This window comes from Tasmannia lanceolata, unplaced genomic scaffold (genome assembly GCF_043159265.1).
Source record: "Tasmannia lanceolata isolate RefF3 unplaced genomic scaffold, GAP_Taslan_0.1 ptg000015l, whole genome shotgun sequence".
Classification (NCBI taxonomy): domain Eukaryota; kingdom Viridiplantae; phylum Streptophyta; class Magnoliopsida; order Canellales; family Winteraceae; genus Tasmannia; species Tasmannia lanceolata.
In genome coordinates this window covers 32,638,635-32,658,557 of record NW_027518692.1, presented here as the reverse complement: position 1 = coordinate 32,658,557, position 19,923 = coordinate 32,638,635, and the positions used below count along the sequence as shown (strand labels likewise).

Here is a 19,923-nt window from a genome sequence, read left to right as displayed (position 1 = left end):
TCCAAAATCCGCCCCAGAGAATTCAGGACAGGGGATCTGGTCCTAAGAAAGGCAGCCGTCTCCCAGCCGACGAAAGTAGGGAAACTTTCCCCAACTTGGGAGGGACCCTATCGAGTGAAGGAAGTTATCCGGCCAGGAAGCTACAGGCTAGAGACACTGGAGGAGCACCTATTACCTCATGCATGGAACTCCAAAAACCTCAGGAAATATTATCAGTAGTCGAATTATCCGGCGTGAAAAGGTGATCTTGTAAAGTTGTATATTTGTATATTTGTTGTTATGAATAAATAATCTTCTTGCAAATTCAGTGTCATTTTTATATCTGGAAACCCAGTTCACAAAACTTGGGTACTCACTGGAAACCCAGTTCTTAAACTTGGGTACGCACTGGAAACCCAGTTCTTAAACTTGGGTACGCACTGGAAACCCAGTTCACAAAACTTGGGTACTCATTGGAAACCCAGTTCTTAAACTTGGGTACGCACTGGAAACCCAGTTCTTAAACTTGGGTACGCACTGGAAACCCAGTTCTTAAACTTGGGTACGCACTGGAAACCCAGTTCACAAAACTTGGGTACTCATTGGAAACCCAGTTCTTAAACTTGGGTACGCACTGGAAACCCAGTTCACAAAACTTGGGTACGCACTGGAAACCCAGTTCTTAAACTTGGGTACGCACTGGAAACCCAGTTCACAAAACTTGGGTACGCACTGGAAACCCAGTTCTTAAACTTGGGTACGCACTGGAAACCCAGTTCTTAAACTTGGGTACGCATTGGAAACCCAGTTCACAAAACTTGGGTACTCAATGGAAACCCAGTTCACAAAACTTGGGTACTTGTTAAAAGACCAGTTCGTCGCAATTCGACCATCAACGGCCTCACTCACAGGTTATCAAAATAAAAAGACAAAGTCAAGCAAATCACTCAGCTGAGAAGTATCAGAGACAGACAAATTTCATTGATCAGAATATGTGGGGCCTCGAGGGCCATTACAAAATTCACTTTAAACATGCTGGTAAAAGCTGTAGGGTCTCAAGGACCATTACAAAAAGAGGTCAAAACAAAACAAAAAAAAAATCTAAGCATCTGGAAGAGAGGTGATGTCAGCAGGAGTATCAGCAGGAGTATCTGGCTCCTCATCAGTAATCTTCGGCCTGGCAGGGAGAGTCATGTTCTGCATCAACAGATTTGGATTGCAGGCCTGGAGCTCCTGGAGGCAGTCGTAGTATCCAAGACTGTAAGCCTCGCTCGACAGGCTGAAAAGTTCAGCCTCCTTTGCCTCTGTGGCCTCTTTTACTGCCTTCTCCTGTCTGTCAGTGGCCCTTCCTCTTTGAGCCTCCATGGCTTCAGCAGCCTTGGCCAGTTTCCTCTTCTCTGCGGCCAGATCTTCTTTTAACAACTTCCTCTCCTCCTCTATTCGCCCGATGCTCGTTTGAAGCTCCTGCACCTCAACGGCCAACTTTCCGTTCACCTCTTCAGATGAAGTAATGGCTTGGGAGAAGCTCTTACTCTTCTCCTTGAGGTCATTATAGTATAGCAAGATCTGAAGAAAGAACAGAAAGAAACAGGCATCAGTATGGTGAAAGAAAGAAATGGGCAGAAAGTTAGCAAATCGAAGCACTACTTCCTTACCTGGTAAGCGGAGGACAACACATCCTCCTCTCCTGTAGCTGGCGGCTCGTAAAGGACCTGTTGCTTGTCCTTCTGCAGCAAACACTTGCTCATAAGCTCTGCTGCTACCCGGCTCTCGCCTAAGGCAGTGTCATCCTTCAGAACGGCCCAATTGGGTCGAAAGACTTGCTCACTAATCCCCGCAGGAGGGCGAGCCCCAGAACCGGCTCCGGTAGAAGCACCACCGGACTTAGAAGAGCCACCGCCCTGAGCAAAGGGGCCTATTAGCTTCACCTTAGTCTTGGGCTTCTGGGATGGGGGAGGAATGCCCTGTGACGGGGCCGGACTCCCCAGCACAGTCGCTTTTCTCTTCTGGCGCTCCTGCTGCGCCTGTTGAGCACCTTCTTGTGCCCGCGGCTGAGCTCCCTGCCTGATTTTCTCGACGGTTGATTGTTTCTTCATCTCTGCATGACAAATGAGCAGCCAACGGTCAGAAGCAAGTATATAAAAAATAAACAGATTGCATAGACAAGTCTAGCTACATACGTCCTGGAGTCGCGGCACTCACGCCCAGCCCGACCAGAATCGCCTCTTCAGAAAACTCCTTACAACGGATGAGGCCCGATTGCTCGATCTCCTTCCGCATCAAGGCGAATGTTATCCTGTCCTCACCTTCGAGGAGCGGCTTTCGACTCAGTTTTGAGGTATCTGGAGTGTCCCACACTAGAGGGACGGACCAGGGCTCACTGGCCTCCTGATCCACAACATAGAAGAATCTATTCTTCCACGAGTGAATCGACGAAGGAATGCCAGTGATTATCTTCCGTTCAGGGCGCTGGCTAATGTAGATCCAGCCCCCTTCTTTATGCTTCTTCAGGTGTGCACAAGCACGGAACAGTGACAAAGTCACACTCCTCTCTAACCGACCGTGGACGAGGTATAAAAACCCAACTAATAATCTCCATGAGTTCGGAGCTACCTGGGCCGGGGCTAGTCCGTAGTAACGTAGCACCGCTGAGAAAAAGGGGTGCAACGGAAATCGGAGTCCTGCCCTCAGTGACTCCTCATAAATACAGAGATCCTGGCTCTCGTTGCAGGCTCTGTCTCCCTCTATAGCTGCCCTCAGTTCAAATCTCGGGGGCACGCAGTATTTATCCCTGATATCCCCCAGCATAGACCTGGTGAGGTAGTTCTCCTCGACTAGAGCTCGCAAGTTGTATTTTGGATCGGCATCCATCCGCGCTCTAGCGATCACCTCCACCGCCCGGCCAGGACGGAATGTTGTGGACGCTTCATTAACGTCGCTCTCAACACTCCCTCCTGCTTGCGGGAGACTGCCAGTCAAGGGAGGAGTGGCATTCAGATCTAAGATCACTTCATCCCTATCCCCTCCATCGTCACTATCTACAAGGTCTATCCTATCAGACGGACTAGCCAAGAAAGGCTCCTGAGGCATCCTAAACTCCGAAATACTGCTAGTGGAGGACCCCGTACCGGACTCGGAATTGGAAGTACTACCAGACATAGTAAAAGGAAGGGCTGAGAGGAATACCGGTGAGTGGAGCCCTTAACAGATCTTGGAACGCGACTGCGAGCTACGAACTGCGACTACGAACTGCGAACTGCGATCTGCAATCTGTGGACTGCGAGCTGCGAACTGAGAAGTGGAAACTCCCAGAGCAAGAAGAGGAAAAAGATGAAAGGTAAAAAGTAAAAAGTGAAGGGGGGTAAACCTCCTTATATAGTTTTTCAGAGGCGGTGGGGTAATAAATGCGATGCACGCATCTCGAGGCCATCCGGATTGCGCCACGTGTCCCCTATTTATGACGGACACATTCTCCCACCATCAATACGATCAAGCACGCGCGTAAACATTCACGTCCCAAAGATGGATCTCCGCACTCCGCACTCCGCACTCCGCACTCCGCACTCCGCACTCGGCATTCAGTCCGGAAAAAACCGTACTGGATATAACGCGTTCTCACAAGACGACAAAAATCAGTCCGGTCCGCACCGAACTGGCCGCTAGAAGACAAAATTCAGTCCGGAAAAAACCGTACTGGATATAACGCGTTCTCACAAGACGACAAAAATCAGTCCGGTACGCACCGAACTGGCCGCTAGAAGACAAAATTCAGTCCGGAAAAAACCGTACTGGATATAACGCGTTCTCACAAGACGACAAAAATCAGTCCGGTCCGCACCGAACTGGCCGCTAGAAGACAAAATTCAGTCCGGAAAAAACCGTACTGGATATAATGCGTTCTCACAAGACGACAAAAATCAGTCCGGTCCGCACCGAACTGGCCGCTAGAAGACAAAATTCAGTCCGGAAAAAACCGTACTGGATATAACGCGTTCTCACAAGACGACAAAAATCAGTCCGGTTGAAGCCGTACTCCGGACTGCGAACTCCCAACTCCGGACTCCGGACTGCGAACTCCGGACTGGATATTTGACTCTGTGTTGCGCCAGGAGCCAGTCCGGTTGAAGCCGTACTCCGGACTGCGAACTCCCAACTCCGGACTCCGGACTGCGAACTCCGGACTGGATATTTGACTCTGTGTTGCGCCAGGAGCCAGTCCGGTTGAAGCTGTACTCCGGACTGCGAACTCCCAACTCCGGACTCCGGACTGCGAACTCCGGACTGGATATTTGACTCTGTGTTGCGCCAGGAGCCAGTCCGGTTGAAGCCGTACTCCGGACTGCGAACTCCCAACTCCGGACTCCGGACTGCGAACTCCGGACTGGATATTTGACTCTGTGTTGCGCCAGGAGCCAGTCCGGTTGAAGCCGTACTCCGGACGCCGGACTGCGAACTCCGAACTCCTAAATCCGGACTGCGAACTCCGGACTCCGTGCTAAATTCTTCGATTCACCCCCGAACAACGTCTCCCCATCCAGAAAAACGAGTGATCACACTTTCCCAAGTCCTTCAATGACTTGGAAAACTGGGGGGCAACTGATAGGGTGTGAAAACACCAGCCTCTCACAGGCTGCCACCTGTCCCAGAGTAGGTGAGACTCAGCCTCTCACAGGCTGCCACCTGTTCAGAGTTGGTGAGATCCAGCCTCTCACAGGCTGCCACCTGTCCCAAAGTAGGTGAGACCCAGCCTCTCACAGGCTGCCACCTGTCCCAGAGTAGGTGAGGCTCAGCCTCTCACAGGCTGCCACCTGTTCAGAGTAGGTGAGATCCAGCCTCTCACAGGCCGCCACCTGTCCTGGACACCTGTCCAGGACACCTCAACAGATTTTCCCTATAAATAGGGGACTAAAGCTCAGACTAATGGGTAATGCGAAAATCCCTTCTCTCCCTAAACTCTTAAGACATCTCCCCTTCACTCCTGCTCATACTGACTTGAGTGTCGAAGGGCCTGTCCGGAGTAAAACCCGGTCTGGTCTTCTGACCTCGCTTGCCTTGTGCAGGACTAAGCACTCACCACAGGACTCATACTCAACATCCCTCGTCACTCGCTCTCAGCTCTTACGCCACTGCTGTACCTGTTACCGATTTTAGGTCTAACACCTAAAATCCTATCTCTTTTCAGAGTTTCCCCATCCACTTTTCACCCCTTTCTATAGTTTTCACATACCCTTTTCCACAATTCCAAGTGTGGTTCCCAAGGTAAGTTGTATTTTATATTTTTACTTTTTTTTTCTACCCTCTGATACCTAGAAATGATGGATATTATGTTGGTAATTGGTAAAAGAATTTTTGATAGAGTTATGATAGTGATCTGATGTATTTAGATTATATGGCAGAGTTTTAAGGGAAATGGTATCTCCCCCCACCCCCCCCCCCCCCCCCCCCCCCAACCCCCCCACACAAAGTTATTTGTTAAGTTTTGAAGGCAACGAAAAACATTGTGGGGCGTGAATTTATCCTCAAGCAGTGAACCATTCTCCCAGAAACCGTTGGGGGGGGGGGGGGGGGGGGATATAATTTCCCAGTTTTAATTATAGATTATTGTGAAATTGTGTAAATTTAATGGTGTGACCATTTAGGGTCTGGATTGTGAACTAGATTTTGAAATTGTAATTCTATTAATCATAGGATTGGAGGAATAACCTTCAAAAGGATTCAGAAGTGGTTGCTTGGGGCATTTTAGGTTGTGCATGGAAAGTTAGTGATTTTCCATTCGTTGCACCAATACTTTGCAACGAGAATGACACTCCACCAAATCAATAGGCATTGAAGAAGGGAAAAGCCGAAAAGCTGTCCACTCAAAAATAAAATAAAGTTGGACAATATCACTTGTGTAAAAGGGAAAAAAGAAAACAAAAAATGTTCTACGCCGGTAATTAGGCGTTCCGCACACAAGATAAACAAATGGAACTTAAACTAAATAGTGGTCTAGATTAAGATAGGGGAAAAAAACCGACTGACAAACAAGAGACAAGAATTTATCTCTACGGCAAATATAGTAGAAACAAAAAAAAGATAGGTTTAAAAATATAAAATGGAAAAGAAAAAAAAAAGTTCAAGAAAACTACACGAAAGGAAAAGGGGAACTGTTTTGAATGTAAAAAACCCAGACACTATAGGAAGGATTGCCTATACTGAAAGAAGTTTGTTTCAGACAGTGCTAAGGTTAATCCAACCGATGATTGCAATGTGAATTTAGTGGGTGCAACATATCTGAACACAATCACCAAACTGCACGATCAAATAGATTTGAACCTCGCACATGAACATTCCAATTGTCCAAGCAAAATTATAAAAAAACCGAGAAAGAGGAAGAAGATAAAAATATCACTATCATAGAGGGAAAAACTAGAGAGACAGAGAAACACCAGAGTTTCTATTTGTTTTTGTTCTACGTTAAAGATAAAGATAAGTCTATGATTTTTGTAAAGAAATAGTGTCCTTTTGAGGCACCCATTAAATTCGTATTGACACCCCTTAAAATGGCCAATAAAAGAAAGCTGTTTTGTGGTGAAAAATGAACAGTCACAACTTTAGGAAATCCAACGGGTCAAAAAGAAAGAAAAAATGTTCAGGAATTTTAAACTCAAACCCACGCCCACGTCCCGAGCCAACCTAGCCCGGCGCGGCGCGACTCAGCTGGACGCGTACACACGTTTGTTTATTTAGTTCTTTGTAAAAGGCTCTCACCCAAATAAATCCAATGCCCCCTCACTTCCTCTTGTATGGATGTAAAAAAAAATTCCACTTTCTAATGTGGGTCTACACACTATAGATATTTGAAGTTGAGTGTAAAAAATACAAGTACTTTTTTATATTATAATACTAACATTTTGTGGCTAAGTTTGGGTCACAATTCCAAACAATTTTGAACCTTAGGTAGACCCGGCAAGAATTGAACCGGACCCACGGTTCGACCCGGCCCGCCCGTATTTTCAGGGTCTGGGTCACTCCTTTGTGACCCGTTTGAAAATGACCCGCAGGTCCACCTGGCCCATGAAAACTGAGCTGGGCTGGGTGGACCCGTGGGTGCCCGTAGAAAAGTGTTTATTTTGGCCTTTTTTCGTAATTGTCATAATTTTTTACATTTTCTTCGTAGTTTTTTCCGTAATTGCCATATTTCGAAAAAAATACCATAATTTTTCTACTTTATTGCCATTTTCCCGTAAATCTCTCAAAAAGTCAACATAAATGGATAACATAATCACATGCAATTGCAAAGATGGGCAAGAAGTAGTCTTGGGTAAGGTAACTAGTAAATCCCCACCCGGCCCGTACGAGTGGGGTCTGGTCCACACTTCGTGACCCGTAAAATTTTCCGAGTCGGGTCATACCGTCCCGGCCCACCCGTTTGCCAGGTCTAACCTTAGGATATGGGTCCAGTTGTCATGTTTCGGCTCCAATTGTTGCACTCAAATCCTGTCTATTAACTTTTAAATCCTTCGAATCCGTTGGACCGTCTGTGTCCATGGACAACCCTCCCCGTATTTAGTTGTATCATAGTTTGATCATTTTAGTCTTTGAAAATTGCTCAAAGGACTGGCCTCTTTTCAAACAGCCACTTTTTGGGCCCCATCCGAGATGATTTACCCAACCATCAAAAGTTCGGCTCAATTGTAGTTGACCCCACCTCAATTGGATAATCCTAGCCCTTGATCCATCAAGTCTCATTTTACATTGACCGCACTTCACTGGATAATCCTAGCCCCTAGTCCGCCAAGCCTCATTTTACGATTCCTGCAGGAAAATCTAAACCGTTGATTTTTGTAGTCCTTTACCTTGCAAATGAGATGTCCTTTCCACATTGGACGAGCACCATGTTGGTTGGCTCACGACGGTCTAAAAGATCAACGGTCTTGATTACACAAACAGGTCCCTGTGGTGGGATCCAAAGTGTTCAAAATCTTTGTTCTCATCTCCTTGAAACATGAGCTTCTCAATTTTTCTAACAGGTCATTTGGTGGGGACCACGAGGTGACTTTGTGGGTTCATGTATGGCGAATTGGCAACAAATAAAAGTCATGTGAAAGGTAAGTGGATGGGAAGGAGGCCGTGTTGGGTACGTTGTTTGAAGACGAGACAGCCGTCTCAACCACTTTTGAAAGAGAAAATATCGTTTTTAGTCTTAGTTTCTTTTGAAAGCGAAATATCAAACCATCCATTAGATGGAACCATGGTCTCAAATTTTGGGTTTCAGAATGCCTTTTGGTCCTCACTGAACCCGAAATTTCGGTTCCAAATCCAACCAAATCAAATCAAATTATATTTTATCAGGAAATGATAAATGCTCCCCTTTTCATGACTTGGGACACCCAGCTACAGTATATCTACGACTAAAAAGAGGCTGATGTACTTCACATTTAAGAAATGAAGTGACCTGATTGCCGCGTACAATGCAGCTCGGTGTCCCAAGGGATGAAAAGGGGCGCATTTAACATTTCCCTATTTCATCTCCTACAAAATTTCAGGTGAAAATACCGACTGAAATTTTGGGAATCTTGGCCAAAATTTAAGGATAATATTAAATATTAGAAAAAATTGAGATTTTTGGGCTTAAATTTTGAAGAAGACGAATTTTCAACCGAAAATTTGAAATTTCTGCCCTAACTTTGTAACGTTTTGAGTATAACAAATTTCCATTTCGGTATCCACTGAAACCCTAAATGTTGGTCCAAATTTAAAGCCATGGATGGAACAAAAACTAAATAGGTTGTGATCCAAAAATCATTTCCATAGGTTTTAGCATAACCTCTATAGATCGGATGGTTAGGATCAACTTATGGAATTGATTATTGGGGACAGAACCCTATTTAGGTTGTGTCCCATCTAATGGACGGTGTGGGCTGTATCGTACATTTTGAAAAATAATGGACTATAAAGCCTTTCATCATATAAAAACTCCTATTTTCAGGTGTAATCTTAAGATGGAAAAGCAAGATATTTTTTAAAGGGTGAGGATATTCCCCCGCCCCGGCTGGGCTGGCTAACGTTAAACATTAGGCTTCAACGGTTAACTCCAAACTGAGGTTATACTCCCCTTTTTTTTCCCTTTTTCTTTTATGACGTAGTGTGTCCGCACCCCCCCTTGAATCATTTAGTGCACCTCTCTCTCTCTCTCTCTCTCTCTCTCTCTCTCTCTCCACACGGATAGTTGATGGGCCCCCAAAATTCTCCTCCTTGGTCCCCAAATCCAACCCATTATGACAGTGTACGATCCAGACCATAGGATGATCCAAGCGGTCCATTTGATAGGCCACATCATAAATAGGTTGTGTCCCAAAAAATCGTTTCCATATTATGATCCTAGCCCTCAGATATAAAGAGAAATTGCTTATTATGGAAACCTCTATAGATTGGAGGGTTGTAATCATCCTATGCAAATGATTTTGGGGGCACAACCCATTTACGTTATGGCCCATCAAATGGACGGCTCGGATCATCCTATGGTCTAGACGGTACACTTCATTTTCAAAAATATGGGTGGGGCCTAAATTGGGCCTTAATGTTACTATACGAACCACACCGTATGATGATCCAAACCATGGACGGCTTGGATCATCTTATGTTGTGGACAGTACGCTTCAATTTGAAAAAATATCGGTGGGGCCTATGATTGGGCCTTAATGTTACTGTACGACCAACTCCATTGGATTATCCAAACCATGGACGGCTTGGATCATCCTATATTGTGGACGGGCCTTAATGTTACTTTACGACCAACTCCATCGGATGATCCAAACCATTCATTTGATGGGCCACAATGTAAATAGGTTGTGCCCCAAAAATCATTTCCGTAGGATGATCACAACCCTACAATCTATAGAGGTTGCATAAGATGTAGTTTCTATTTAGATCGGAGGGCTAGGATTAGCCTATGGAAATGATATTTTGGGACGCAACCTATTTACGTTTATGGCCGATCAAATGGACGGTTTGGGTTATCCTATGGTGTGGCATGGGCGGGGCCTACGTTGTTCAAAGATGGGCCCACCATTCCACAAACAGTTTCTGTTGGGCCCACCAACGGTTTTTATGTGTGTGGAGAGAGAGAGAGAGAGAGAGAGAGAGAGAGAGAGATCCCGCTTAGCGCATAACCAAGATGAGAGCCGGACCAAAAATCATTGGACATAGGACGATCCTAACAAGTCAGTGAACAGACAATTCCCAGCCATTTTCTTCTCGTAACCTTCCTTTCACCAAAACCTACCATTAGGAGTTTAGGACGATCCTAATACGCGCATTTCTGTTGCACATTAGCAAAAATCTTATCCTAATGCCACGTTTTCCTTCTAATACGCGCATTCTTGGTGCACGTTAACAAAAATCTTATCCATAGAACAAACGCGCGGACAGAACTGCCTGTAGCCTCTGTCGTACTTCCCTTGTTTCTTTCTGTACTTTCAAGACCCTCTCTCTCTCTCTCTCTCGCTTTGTAACTTCTAAAACCCTATTTAAAAGCCCTAACCTATCTCCAATTTCCCTCCATGAATTCTTCCAATGACCACATTACTCTCCCTCACAATCTTTTTCCTCCTCTTTCTCTCCGTCTCCGGCCACGGCGCCGGAAACCACGACGATGATCCAACGGCGGAAAAGCCAGATCTGAGATCAAAATCTCTGATCCTCGTCAAGATCTGGTGCCTGATCTTAGTCTTTGCCGGAACCTTCGCCGGAGGGATTTCTCCGTATTTTCTCAAATGGAACGATGCTTTTCTTGTGCTCGGAACTCAATTTGCAGGAGGTGTATTTCTAGGAACGGCTCTGATGCATTTTCTTAGCGATGCGAACGAGACTTTTCGAGATCTAACGGATAAGAGTTATCCTTTCGCTTTTATGCTGGCGAGTGCGGGGTATTTAGTGACTTTGCTCGCGGATTGTTCGATTTCGTTTGTTTTTCGGAAGCAGGGGAATGGAAGGGAAGGAGATATTGAAGGTAAGTGTTTTGAAACTCTTTCTTTTTGAATTCTGTGGAGTTTTGTGTTTTTATTTATTTATTATTTTCTTCATTTTTTTGTCATTTTGCTTGAAGGTTCTTGATTCGATTGGATGATGTATAGTTTGATGTTTTGTAATTCTTTTTTTGAGGAAAGAAGAATTGATCTGGTTTTTGAGGATTTGTGAACGAATTATAGTGAAATGGCTTGTAGAATCTTCAAATTTTGTAGAAAATGTGGAATTGACTAGAGATTTTATGAATTTTGCTTTGAAAAGCTCTGAGATTTTGAGAATTTTGCTTTGATGAAGCTCTGAATTTTTCTTCTACATCTGCTACTCGTGGTAAGTGTTTTGAAACCGTTTCTTTTCGAGTTCTGTGGATTTTATGTGTTTTTTTTTTCTTTCTTTTTGCGATTTTGCTTGAAAGTGCTTGATCCGATTGGATGATATGTGGTTCGATGTTTTGTAAAATTTTTTTTTTTGAGGAAAGAAGAATTGATCTGGTTTTTGAGAATTTGAGAACGAATTATAGTGAAATGGCTGGTAGAAGCTTCAATTTTTTTTTTTTGTAGAAAAGGTTGAGCTGACGGGAGATTTTGTGAATTTCGCTTTGAGAAGTTCTGAGATTTTGAGATTTTGTGAATTTTGCTTTGAGAAGCTCTAAATTTTCCTTTCACCTCCATCGATGTTTCAAATTTTTTTGAGGAAAGATGAATTTATCTGTTTTTTTAAGAATTTGGGAACGGATTATAGTGAAATGGCTTGTAGAAGCTTCAATTCTTTTGTAGAAAATGTGAAATTGACGGGAGATTTTGTGAATTTGGCTTTGAGAAGCTCAGTTTTGAAACCGTTTCTTTTTTAGTTCTGTGGAATTTTATGTGTCTTTTATTCTTTTTTTGCGATTTTGCTTGAATTTGCTTGATTCGATTGGATGATATGCGCTTTGATGTTTTGAAATTTTTTGAGGAAAGAAGAATTGATCTGGATTTTGAGAATTTGGGAACGATTTATTGTGAAATGGCTGGTGGAAGCTTCCATTTTTTTTTTGTAGAAAATGTGGAATTGACAGGAGATTTTGTGAATTTTACTTTAAGAAGCTCTGAACATTCATGAAGAACAAAATTGACTAAGGGCCGTTTGGATACGTGGATTTTAGAATCTTGGAATTCCTCAAAATACTGGATGGGAGAAAAGAGAAGAAGGAGACCGTCCGTTTTGCTTCCCTTTAGAATCTTGGATTTAAAGTAAGAAATCCAGGGTTTAGTAATCTCTCCCTCATCCTAAGATTTCTAAAACCTGGAAACATGGGATGATCTCCTACTCTCTTGCTGACGGAAAGAAGGGCGAGAAATCAGAAAACGACGGTTGGCCTCCTTCTCTCATCTCCCATCTACGACGGTTGGTCTCTCTTGCTTTGATGAAGCTCTGAATTTTCCTTCTACTTCTGCTACTCGTGGCAAGTGTTTTGAAACTGTTTCTTTTCGAGTTCTGTGGATTTTATGTGTTTTTTTTTTCTTTCTTTTTGCGATTTTGCTTGAAAGTGCTTGATCCGATTGGATGATATGTGGTTCGATGTTTTGTAATTTTTTTTTTTTTTGAGGAAAGAAGAATTGATCTGGTTTTTGAGAATTTGAGAAAGAATTATAGTGAAATGGCTGGTAGAAGCTTCAATTTTTTTTGTAGAAAATGTGGAACTGACGGGAGATTTTGTGAATTTCACTTTGAGAAGTTCTGAGATTTTGAGATTTTGTGAATTTTGCTTTGAGAAGCTCTAAATTTTCCTTCCACTTCTATTGATGTTTCGAAATATTTTGAGGAAAGATGAATTTATCTGCTTTTTGAGAATTTGGGAACGGAATATAGTGAAATGGCCTGTAGAAGCCTCAATTTTTTGTAGAAAATTGACGGGAGATTTTGTGAATTTGGCTTTGAGAAGCTCAATTTTGAAACCGTTTCTTTTTTAGTTCTGTTGAATTTTATTTGTCTTTTATTCTTTTTGCGATTTTGCTTGAATTTGCTTGATTCAGTTGGATGATATGCACTTTGATGTTTTGAAATTTTTTGACGAAAGAAAAATTGATCTGGATTTTGAGAATTTGGGAACGATTTATTGTGAAATGGCTGGCGGAAGCTTCGATTTTTTTGTAGAAACTGTGGAATTGACAGGAGATTTTGTGAATTTTACTTTGAGAAGCTCTAAACATTAATGAAGAACAAAATTGACTGAGGGGCCGTTTGGATACATGGAATTTAGAATATGGGGTTTCCTCAATTTCCTGGATGGGAGATGAGAGAAGAAGGAGACCTTCCGTTTCACTTCTCTTTAGAATCTTGGATTTCAAGTAAGAAATCTAGGTTTTAGAAATCTCTCCCCCATCCTAGGATTTCTAAAACCTGGAAACATGGGATGATCCAAGGTTGCCAGAGCGGGAATCGAAGGCTCCCGGGAAGAATCCTGCTCAAGGTTGCCAGAGCGGGAATAGAAAGCAGGAATCGAAACGGGATTCAAAAGCGGGAATCGAAGGCTCCCAGGGAAGAATCATGCTTCCTTGGGATGATCTCCTACTCTCTTGCTGACAAAAAGAAGGGCGAGAAATCAGAAAACGACGGCTGGTCTCCTGCTTCTCTTGTCTCCCATCTACGGCTTTGAGGAAATTCAAAACTTTAAAGTCCGCGTATCCAAACGGCCCCTAAAGTTTTTTTTAATGTTTTGAAGAAACTCTTCAATTCGTGAAATGGCTGCTATTGGACTTAGTTTTCTGAATTTGGCAGTGATTTTCATACGTTGCATTGAAAAATGCCAAAGATTGTTTGAATTCAGCTTTGATTTTCATAAATTAACCAGAGATTGCGTTAATTTACCTTTGAGAATCTCTAGACTTTCATGAAGAGCAAAATCAACTAAAACGTTCGCGAACTGTTTTGAAGAAACTTTTAAGTTCATGAAAAGACTGCTATTGGACTAAACTTCCTGTATTTGGCAGTGATTTCCACAAGTACGGTTGAAGAATAGCTTTTTTTTTTTGCAAACTGGCATGGAAAATAAGTTGAAATTGGCAACTTGAAGGGATCTGTTTATTCACAGAATTGTGTTGAGAAGTTTTTAAACATTGGTAGAAGGAAACAAAATCACATGAATGTTTGAATGTTGTGAATTAGGTAGAGATTTTTTAGGGTACAAGAAAGAGGAATTATGAATGCTCAGCACAGGCAGAACATGCTTTTTCTTGAGTCGGCAAACTGTGTAGGTGGCTGCCATTATTTTTTTTTTCTACAAGCCCAACTCTAATTCCCAAAACTCAACCTAAGTTTCACCCTAGGTTCAACCTTTCTAGTGTGCAACTTGGGTCGGGTTGGATTGAGCTTTTGCTGAAAGCTGAAAAATTGGAATCAACCTGAATCGACCCGATTTTATGCTAAAAGCTCAGCCCGAATTCCCAAAAATCGACCAGAGTTGCACCCCAGCTTTACCCATAAATCAACTCCATTAGGCAATATTTGACTCTCCAATTGTTGAACTGCAAATGGACATTTCAAAGAAAAAAATGATAATAATAACAATAAAGCCATGGTTTAGATCATTGGCCATCAAAGGGCCAAATGCTGCTAGCCACCCGTTCTGTTGCTGGTAGCAAAACCGACATTTGCTCCAGCCAACTGTTTTATCTATATATGTGTATGTATATAATCACTATAATGGAAAATTTGGGGAGCTCCAGGTTATTTAAAACCTTACACTGTATAGTTTCCTGTATACCTTGTAAATATGAATTTCTTTATAACAATTAAATATCTCGTACATACCATTAAAAAAATATCCTATACATATAAACTTCTCTATAGTTATCAAATAACTTATAGATGTAAATTTATTTGTAGCTATCAATTTTAAGCTCTGGCTCTATTTTAACTCATCAAAATTTAGTCATAAAAACATTTATATTTTTCTTGAATAATGTTTGCTCCGCTTTCTTGTAATCATATATTCTAAATATTATATAGTGTTTGTCTTCAAAATTATTTGATTCGAATCCAATTTTGATATCAACTTCATTTAATAGAAATAAAAGAATCACAGTGATAATTCATTGTCGCTAATATTTGACAATGTAGGCAATGAGTATTAGATTTTCTACGTCTTTACTCGTTATTTCCTAGTCACTAAATCGTTTTCTTATATTTCCTGTTTTGTTGCAGGGCATGCTGATGAGATGAAAAGCAGCAATGGACAGCACTCGCAATCACGCGTTCAGGTGAGATATGGTAGAGAATCTTTTGAACACTACTGTCCCATTTACTTTCTATATTGAATTCTTGAAAGTAAATTGCCTTCATTCTTGTTAAAGGATAAAAGATTAAATAACGCCTTCTCCAACAGTTTAAGCTTTTCTAGTAACTAGTTGTTTCACATGTTATCAGAGCCAAAGGTCCAGAGTTCAAACCTCCTTGATAGCAAAAATCCACATGCAATGGCCAAACCCAAAAGAGGGCCCACATGTGCCACGTGTAGGCCAACCCTAGAAAGAGGGGCCACACATGAGGGGGAGTGTTAAAGTATAAAAGATTAAATAAAGCCTTCTCCAACAGCTTTAGCTTTTGGTGTAATTGTTTGTTTCACAATTCTCTAATACTTGAGTGTCATACTTGTGTGCCCATTCCTGGCTACTTCAGATATCTGTTAAAAGTTAACCAAATCATCCATGTATAAAAATCCCAAACAGTATGCCACATTTAGAATGGGTTATGCCCATCCACATTCATCTGGATGGTGAACATTTCCTAGTCGAGTTCATAAACTTAATTCACCACCAGTGTGGTCACTTGGTATATGAGGTAAAAAGGGTCTAGCACTTAATGAGATCAGAGAAGCCATGTTTGGAGAACATAGAATTAATAGTTTGAAACTCAGCTTGAACGCAATGAAGCCCGAGTCCTAATTAATCTGGAATTCAGTAAAGTACTTGACCAAATGATAGGAGATGTGAGTTGTAAATATCAATCAAATTGAGAAGTCAAATGAGGTTACTTAATTAATATTTTTCTTAGGTTTAAAAGAAAATCATTGTTAACCTCGAAACTCTAACTCGGCTTAGGATTTAATTGAGTGTAACTCGGGTTAGGTTTTAATTGAATGTAACTCGGTTATTACACTGCCAAATTCTGAGTAATCACTGTTTCAACCTTTTCTATGCCTAGAAGTGTTCTCTATTTCAGTGAGAGTGTATGCATACTAGATTTAGAAACTACAAAAACCAATGCTAGACTTGAATTTTTGATAACCATGCTAACTAAGTCTGTCATAAACAAGCCCATGGACTTGGAATGTAAATTTGATGTAAGGCTATGGCTTTGGAACATATCGTGTATACTTGCATCGAGGTGTAAGCTGAGAACTGTTGTTTTTTCTTGTATGCCTCATCAGGACCATGAAGGAATAGATGCTCACACAGTAAAGCCTTCACTTGCCATTGCTAGTTCCCTTGGTGATAGTATTTTGCTGATTCTTGCACTGTGTTTTCATTCTATATTTGAAGGCATTGCAATTGGAGTTGCAGGTAAGATAGATACACAAGCCAATTAAACCACCTTTCAACTTTTTGGGAATTGTATCAACATTTAGGCCCAGTTTGTTTTGTATTCTGAGTCCAAGACCTATTCTTGGCAGGGTTAAGATTTTGGTTTGCTGTGTAAAATCAATTTTGGATGCAAAATCAATTCTACATCCCAACAATGTGTATTTTTGCTGGAATGTAGAACCAATTTGAGTTAAAATTCGATTCTAAAACCAAGAATTGGGCATTTGCTTTGCAGTTTTAGAATCAAATTTTAACTCAAATTGGCTATACATTCCAGCAAAAATACACAATTCTTAGTTTTAGAATCGAATTTCAACTCAAATTTATACACATTGTTGGGATATGTAGAATTGATTTTGCTTCCAAAATCGATTTTACACAGCAAACCAAGAATTGGTTTTGCAATAAAAAACGATTTTCAAAATCCAAAGAAAACAGGGCCTAACAGATAATTAGAGAAGCGTGAATAGAGAATTGCCCTTATTAAAATAAGTGAATGCAGTCCTCGGTGAAATGATATCTGCACTTCCTTGTTTTCATGATGGCTCTCCACAGTTATATCTACCTCTATGGCTCTATGCATAGCTGTTGAGTTTGGGAATTGTAAGTCTCTAGGAGCTAATTAGAAGCATTAAAGAGTGGAGTGCCATTATTAATGGAGTGTTGATATCAATTCCCTATAGACCTACACCCTTATCTCCATAATGGCAATATTCAATTTATTTAACACTTCTGTGTTAGTCTCTGTTGATAGATTTCTGGGAATTGTTATGGCCTTTAAGCCCTGTTTAGATTGCAGGAAACACATTTCTTGAGGCAATTATTTTTAGAAATTTTTTGTCCATAATTTAAAGAGAAATGAAAATTTTTAGGGATATTATTTTAGGTTAAAGGTCTTGTAAATAAAACCTGAACTGCGGTGGCTCAAATCTCTTTTTTCATATGTAATCAGGCAATGGAAAAGCATGAGATTTTGGAAAAGTTTTTCTTTTCCAAATTTTTCTAAAAAAATTACTGCAATCCAATCATGGCCAAAAGCTCTGTTCGTTTTGGATTTTGCGAATTGATTTTGACTCCAAAATTGATTCTTGGACTAAAGACTGCCCAATAATCAGTTTTGGGGTCAAAATTAATTCGCAAAATCGAAATGATTGAGTCAAAAACTGATTTTTGGACTCAAAATTGCATTTCATTATGAGTCCAACAATCAGTTTTGGACCCAAAATCAATTCTCAAAATCCAAAACAAACAGGGCCTGAGCGTCTAACTAAATTTTGTAAAATAAAAAGTGCCATTATTAAACAAGAGAGCTTGGGTATCACTTCCCATTATGGTTTTAAATGTCGACCGAAATCCAAATTTTCGGATTTCGGTGGAGACCGACACCGAAATGGGTAAAAACCGAAACGGTCATTTATTTCGACTGAAATTTCGGAATTTCGGTCGAAATTTCAGTTTTTCTGAAATTTGACCCAAAAAATCTTTTTTTTTTTAATATTAATTTAATATTTCACCTAAATTATGAAATTTCAAGGTCCGAAACCGGTACCGAAACCGAAATTTTAAACCTTGCTTCCAATACACATATCTGCACATTTTTTTGAACTACCAGAAATCCAGGCTCTGAAAGCTTCTCCTTGTTGTGAATTGAACTGCAGAGACCAAAGGAGGTGCATGGAAAGCCATGTGGACTGTAAGTCTACACAAGATATTTGCAGCCATTGCAATGGGAATAGCCCTTCTCCGAATGATTCCGGACCGCCCCCTCTTATCCTGTACGGCATATGCCTTTGCATTTGCCATATCCAGCCCCATCGGAGTTGCCATCGGTATCATCATAGATGCCACAGCACAGGGTGCCGTGGCTGACTGGATCTACGCCATCTCAATGAGCCTTGCTTGTGGGGTTTTCATTTACGTTTCCATTAACCATTTACTCTCCAAGAATTTCGCCCTCCAAAGTTCGGCCACACTTTACTCCCCATTCCTCAAGTTCTTTGCTGTGACCTTTGGGGTTGGAGTCATCGCCATTGTGATGATCTGGGATACATGAAAAAACTCAGCTTTGGAGATAACATGTGCCCCATACAGGTCTCCATATCAAGATCAAGGAAGAGAATGGCTCTCTTGGAGAGCTTGAAATGATAACAGGTAGAAAGTCTCTTCTTGTATCGTAAAGATAAGCATAGTTCATACCATTTCTAGTTAGTCTGTTGATAAGTAGTACGAAGATGAAATGTAGAGAAGCATTAGGGGTGGAAAGCTATCCTCAGTATTTGATCCATGAATAAAATTTGCAAGTCAAGTTTTGCCGCAATTACTCTTTTTAGAGTTGAATGTGTTTTCCTGCTTGCTATTGGGAAAGAAATAGCTTTTAATGTTGTGTGGTTCAACCGAAAACGTTAATGTTTAGCCATCAACAAAAATCCCGGCCTATTGCCCTTGATCTCATCCTCATGGATGATTACAGACCTTAAATCCGGTGGTGTCTCAGATACAATCATGGCGAAGGATTAATGACTCCGATACCATTTGTTAAGTGGTTAATTGAGAAAGTTTGATTTGAGACAACCGAAGCAACTACAGTTCAATTCGAGAGAAATCATAGAAGGTTCAATTCGATAGAAATCATATTTCTCCTGAGAAATAAGTTTGTAAAATTCTCTCCATTTCTAATAGAATATAACTTTTCCAATAAAAAGGTAGTGCCACATCACCGGCCTACCCACAACCTTAAAATTCATAACTATAAGAATATAATAACTAGTTTATAACTACCTCATATATATGGGTTATACATGAGCAACGTAATTTATTAAGAATGGTTGCCTCAATATGGCGCAACCAATAGAATAGACATAATTTACATTACTTGGTGCAACACATGCTGCTTTAGTCAGCCAGAAACAAACTGCAACACAGGGAGGGGACCGTGCTTAAGCTGAGTGACCAACAGAAAGATAAGTGCAGGATGATGGGATTTGTTGAGTGACCAACAGAAAGATAAGTGCAGGATGATGGGATTTGTTGAGGCTCTGTTCACTTGCGTTCCCGGGAAAGCAAATCCCTGGAAAACAGCCTCTTTTTTCCTTGACAAAACAGAATTCTGGTGTTCACTTGCTTTCCTGAGAAAGTAACAAGCCTAGGTGGAAAATGTCAAGTAATGACATGGAAATTGCCAAAAATGATGTGGAAATGTCTCTTTTCTCACAAGTGTGGGAAACCAAATCCCACTATTTTGGTCGGATTTGCTTTCCCGGGAAAACTAGTGAAAAAAGGTAGGTGAGCAGTTTCTCGGGAAACCTTTTCCTGCGCACGTGAACAGGCGCGGGAAACCTTTTCCTACATTGTTTCCCTAGATTTCTATTCCTAA

General features: G+C 41.3%; 2 protein-coding genes across 2 annotated transcripts; one reads left to right on the top strand and one right to left on the bottom strand.

Moving 5' to 3' along the window:
- Window positions 1-776: 776 nt before the first annotated feature.
- On the bottom strand, window positions 777-3,138 carry LOC143891942 (uncharacterized). Its single transcript, XM_077396432.1, has 3 exons — window positions 2,160-3,138; window positions 1,635-2,077; window positions 777-1,545 (listed from the first exon to the last, which is right to left on the bottom strand). The coding sequence occupies exons 1-3, from the start codon at window positions 3,136-3,138 to the stop codon at window positions 1,081-1,083; spliced, it is 1,887 nt and encodes a 628-aa protein (XP_077252547.1). The 3' UTR covers window positions 777-1,080.
- Window positions 3,139-10,446: 7,308 nt separating this feature from the next.
- On the top strand, window positions 10,447-18,867 carry ZIP11 (zinc transporter 11 precursor). Its single transcript, XM_077355102.1, has 4 exons — window positions 10,447-10,972; window positions 15,172-15,227; window positions 16,397-16,529; window positions 18,209-18,867. Exons 1-4 carry the CDS (start codon window positions 10,537-10,539, stop codon window positions 18,601-18,603), a joined length of 1,020 nt encoding a protein of 339 aa, XP_077211217.1. The 5' UTR covers window positions 10,447-10,536; the 3' UTR covers window positions 18,604-18,867.
- The last annotated feature ends 1,056 nt before the right edge of the window (window positions 18,868-19,923 follow it).